The sequence below is a fragment of the Triticum aestivum genome, unplaced genomic scaffold, assembly GCF_018294505.1.
Source record: "Triticum aestivum cultivar Chinese Spring unplaced genomic scaffold, IWGSC CS RefSeq v2.1 scaffold46874, whole genome shotgun sequence".
In the NCBI taxonomy this organism is placed as follows: Eukaryota; Viridiplantae; Streptophyta; class Magnoliopsida; order Poales; family Poaceae; genus Triticum; species Triticum aestivum.
In genome coordinates, this window is record NW_025226333.1 from 5,044 (window position 1) to 10,406 (window position 5,363).

At 46.9% G+C, this 5,363-nt stretch overlaps 1 protein-coding gene across 1 annotated transcript; it reads left to right on the forward strand.

Annotated features, from left to right (window-relative positions):
• The first annotated feature begins 598 nt into the window (after positions 1-598).
• Positions 599-4,840, forward strand: LOC123172585 (G-type lectin S-receptor-like serine/threonine-protein kinase LECRK3). The gene is made up of 4 exons (XM_044589534.1): positions 599-1,278; positions 1,748-2,095; positions 2,448-2,483; positions 4,041-4,840. Exons 1-4 carry the CDS (start codon positions 603-605, stop codon positions 4,838-4,840), a joined length of 1,860 nt encoding a protein of 619 aa, XP_044445469.1. The 5' UTR covers positions 599-602.
• The last annotated feature ends 523 nt before the right edge of the window (positions 4,841-5,363 follow it).

Consider the following 5,363-nt stretch of genomic DNA (forward strand, 5'->3'; position numbering starts at 1 on the left):
CCCCGTCTAAAATGTTTGGACCCACATTGCCGTGAAATTAAGATGATACTAGCCACCTTATTAAGTAAAGTATGGGCAACTACCGTATATATGTATTCTTTCATTTTGTGTCAGCATCTCAGCGCGTTAAGTTGTTAAACCTGTTAAAGAATCTGCTAATTATACTGATATTTAGACTAGCTAGCTTTGAACAGCCTAGTGTACAAGTAAACAACTATTGAGGATCGTTTGTTGAAAGATCAGCTTTAACAGCCTAACTATTTGAGGACCCACAGTGACGTTGCAAGTTTGAATAAGAGATCTCTTTGAATAACGTGGCCGCTCACTTCATCCATGTGACAACAACAACAACAATAGCAACAATAACAACAATATTGAAAGGAGGAGGAGGAGGAGGCCGACGACGTGGACGACAAGGAGTAGTAATATTTGAAAGGAGTGGTCCCAACATGACAATGCATGCAACTTGCAAGTCTTCCTCTCTTGAGTCTTCTCTTCACGGGGAGAATTACTCCTTGAAAGCTAGGGATCCAACTTGCTTCCTCCTCCTCTCTTCAGCCTTCACGCCTGCCACTGCCATGCCCGGCGTCTACTCTTCCTCCATGATTATTATTCATGCTCTCCTGCTCCTCGTGCTAATTCCGCTCGCCGCAGCACAGCCGTGGACCAACTGCGGCAGAGGCCAAGGCAACTACTCGGCAGGCAGCACATACGAGACCAATCTCCTAGACCTCCTCCTCGGCACCCTCTGCCATAACGCCTCCTCGTCGCCGACCCTATTCGCCAAAGGATCCCTCGGTGCCGCGCCGGACACTGCCTGGGCCCTGATTCTCTGCCGAGGCGACGTCAGCGCCAAGATGTGCTACGAATGCGTCACCTGGGCTGGTCACTACGCGGCCACAGCCTGCAACCGCAGCAGGGACGTGGCCCTCTGCTGCGACCAGTGCTACGTCCGCCTAGCCGACCACAACTTCTTCGACCCCAACGGCAACGCCGGCGTGGTATCGTCCTTGAGCGCTCTAGGTATCACCAACGGGGACGTCGTCGGCTACGACTGGGCCCTCACTGGCCTGTTCAGCTCCACGGTGAAGTATGCGGTGGACAACTCCTCCAGGATGTTCGCCATGGGGTATTCGGCAGAGACCGAGCCGGGGATCTACTCGGCGGCGCAGTGCGCGGCGGACCTGTCGCGGCCGCAGTGCCGAAACTGCCTACAAGGCCTCATGGGCATGTGGCGGACCACGTTCCTGCGGAACACGCGGGGCGCGAGGCTGGCTGGTCCTTGAGGTCCGAACTATTCCAGTTCTTCAATGACAGAGATTCCAGGTTCCCGTCCAACACCGGATCCTCCGGGCCCTTGGCCGTGGGACCAGCAGCTGGTACGAGAGGTCAGTTGATTTGAATTTCGTTGTAAAAAGATTCCACTTATCTTTTTATGTTTATTAGGTACCACAGGCAAATAATGGAGGTCTTTCATTTGGTAAAATAGGTTATTTACAATTTCTCCCTCTTGCCTTCCGCGTGTTGGACACATGATTTCTTCTCAACACCAGCATCAACGGCTGCTAAGAGCATCTACAACCATACATACCTAATATGAGTTGTCAAAAGCCCGCGGACAATGACCGGGCATACCCCAATTTCCATGTCCAACAACCATAGTAGCCATTTCATGATAACTAGTTCCATTCAAAACCATGCGACGGCATGATATACATACAACTACTACTTCAACTACACAACTGAGAATCCTCGCCGGGCATGCTGAGGAAGCTGGTGCCGGAGCCGCCGGCCTCGTGGTCATTGGCGGTCGGGCACACCTCCGGCTCGTCGTCCTCCACAAACTTGGTGAAGATCTCGACGATCTCCTGCTTCCGCCGGCGGAGGAAGGGGTGGTTGCCCTCCACCTCGTACTCCGACTCAAAGGACTCAAGGAGCACCTGCTGCTCTGCCAAGTGGTCCGCCTGGGCCGCATCGAACTCCGCCATGGCATTGTCCATGTCGAAGCCCGCAGGCTCTAGATCGTCCTCTGCCGCCTTCTCCGGCCGCTCCTTCTCCGTGTCCTTCTCCGCCGTCTCTGGCTCCTTCTCCTGGCGTCAGACAAGCTGGAGTATAGTTGAAGACTTGGAATACATTTTAAAATGACTAGTGAGATGTCACCCATGTTTTTTTTGCCAAACCTGTATTCGATCAAAAGAAAGTCACATATGTAGTCCATGTTCTATCGTTCTTCATATCCTGGAATTTATTTATTTATTTCCATACATATTTCATTCGCAAAATATTGAAGATCCATAAACTACGCCTATCTCTTTCTTTTGGAAAACACAACCAATGTACTCCATCTGTTCCTAAATATAAGACGTTTAGGCAGCTCAATTTGAGCGGAGGGAGTATTATTATTGGACAATTGAGGTTTTACTCATAAATGTTATGTCATATTCCAGGTACCAGGAGGGCCGTCACAAAGATTATGATAATAGGTATGCTAAAACTTTCACCATCTTTTCACAAACAGAGGATTTAAATACCAGTAGTCCACTAATAGTGTTTTTCTATGGTGAAATAGTAAATTGAAAATTTATCATGCCTATAATCATTAAAAATTGATTCTAAATTTAAAGTTAAGACAAACAGCTCTCAGTTTGTGCATAAGGGCATCTCCAAAGAATACCCTCAAACCTCCGGTATATGTCGAGATTATAATGTCTGGGCAACTTTTGTCATCCAATGGGGACCCTTGTTCCGCGGAGCGGTCTAGACGTCTGTTTTCTCGTAAACTAGAAGAAAGTTGTGTGTGTGTGTGTGTGGTTGTGGGGGGGGGGGGGCGCTATGCGGGAGCTCGGACATCCACTTTACCAACAAAAAACAACCACGTGGTCCTCATCTCTTTTTCTTTTTGGAGGAAAGGCCATCCTGGCTACCTTTATTAACTTAAAAAACAGTTACATTGTTTACTAGTTGGCAAATTAAGAACCCAGGAGGCTCATTAGTCCAACTATCATCACACTTATTACGAAAACTGAAATTAGCTAGCTCATGTGCTACAAAATTTGCATCACGAAAACAATGCTTGAAGATGACCTTTCCTACTAACGTTGCCAAAATCTATGCATTCTGCAAAAATCGCTGCTGCTAGATCCCACCATTGGTTCCGTCCTTGGCAATAATTCACCACAACGAGAGAATCAGACTCCGCTTCAATCCTACTAAAGCCAATAGCATTTGCCAAAACTAGACCGTCACGCATAGCCATTGCTTCCACTGTCATCACATCCTCTGCGTTCTGAATAAATTTGCATTCTACTGCTAAAAGCGCCCCTTCTCATCTCTCAAGACAGCCCCTGTCGTGCCTGACCCTTCTTCGGCTTGGAACGTGGTCCTCCTCTCTTTTCTCTCTCTCCCTTTCCCCTCTCTCCTTTCAACCGGACACCACACACACATATCCACCAAAAGCAACCACATGCAAAGTTGAGACAAACAGCTCTCGGTCTGTGCATAAGGGCATCTCCAAAGAAGACCCTCAAAGCTCTGGTATATGTCTAGATTATAATTTTCAGTCAAATTTTGTCATCCAATGAGGACCACTTGGTCCACGGAGCGGTCTAGACGTCTTTAACTGTGTGTATGTGTGGTTGGGGGGGGGGGCTATGTGGTCCTCCTCTTTTTCTCTCTCTCCCCTCTCTCCTCCCAACACCACACACACATATTCACTAAAAGCAAGCACATGCACGATCCCTCCTCTCCTCTCTCCTCTGAGCCGGACAAACGGGGATTTTTGTGATTAAGGGTTGGATGGCTCCCGCGTCACTCTCCATGGACTAGTCCCCACCGTTCCGCGGACAGATACGGTGTTCGATTTAGAGGTCAGACTTAGAGATGCCCTAATGCAAGAATTTATGGAATTTAGCTTGTTAATACTTTTGCCACCACACAACGTCGCATAAACAGAAATTTAAACTACCGATGATCTTGGAAACTTAATTACTATACTATAGCCTCTAGTTTACAAAAGGAACTAACATATGCTTTCTTCTCAGTTTTGACATCATCAGTTGCGACCTTGCTATTCTCGTGTATTTATGTGCTGATATGGCATAGAAAAGGAAGAAGACTATGGTTTCTCCTTTGCAAGAAGACTAGCGGAAACAATGAAAATAATTACGAGGCCATGATTGCATCGTATGGATCCCTAGCTCCAAAACGATACACGTACTCAGAGGTAATGAAGATAACATCCTCTCGCAGCAATGAGCTTGGAAAAGGTGGTTATGGTGTGGTTTTCAAAGGAACCCTACTTGATGGCCGTCTAGTAGCAGTGAAATTCTTGCATGAATGCAAAGGAAACGGGGGCGAGTTTGTGAATGAGGTTATGAGCATTGGCAGGACTTCTCATGTAAATGTTGTTAGCTTGTTTGGGTTCTGTTTGGAGGGATCAAAACGAGCTCTTATATATGAGTACATGTCCAACAATTCCTTGGATAAGTTCATTTACTCAGAGGACCCCAAGGAAATTTTAGGATGGGATAAGCTCTATGTAATAGCAATCGGGATTGCTCGTGGCCTCGAATACTTGCACCATAGTTGTAATACACGCATCGTACATTTCGACATCAAGCCACAAAATATCCTTCTAGACAAGGATTTTAGCCCCAAAATTGCTGATTTTGGTCTAGCTAAATTGTGTCATACAAAAGAAAGCAAGGTTTCAATGACCGGTGCTAGAGGAACAATTGGATTCATCGCTCTAGAAGTTCACTCTCGAACCTTCGCTCCAGAAGTTCACTCTCCAGAAGCCTCACACTCTCAGTCTCAGTCAGTCAACACTCAGCAGCAGTAGTCCACTATTTTTTGTTTGTGTGTGTGGATGGCCATGTAACATTGAATTCCACGTCTGGCCCATGCACAATAATTGCTCCAAGGCCCACCGATATGATACAGAGACAGACCCATGTTCAATACTGGACCTCACCAACCCCTCAAAAAAAAAAATGGACCTCATCATGTTTTTTATGTCCATCCCCACCCGAAGCAGTTCTGCCCCTGCACTCAAGACATATAATATAAGAAGACGGAATAGCTAACAGCGTGTTTGCCTATACTCTTTTTTTTTCGGGAAAAACTTCCAATCTATTCATCTTCAATCATGATAGTACAACGAATACTAAAAATAATAAAAATTACATCCAGATTCGTAGACCACCTAGCGACGACTACAAGCACTGAAGCGAGCCGAAGGCGCGCCGCTGCCATCGCCCCTCCCTCATCGGAGCTGGCCAAACCTTGTTGTAGTAGATAGTCGGGAAGTCGTCGTGCTAAGGCCCCATAGAACCAACGCACCAGAACAGCAACCGCCGCAGATG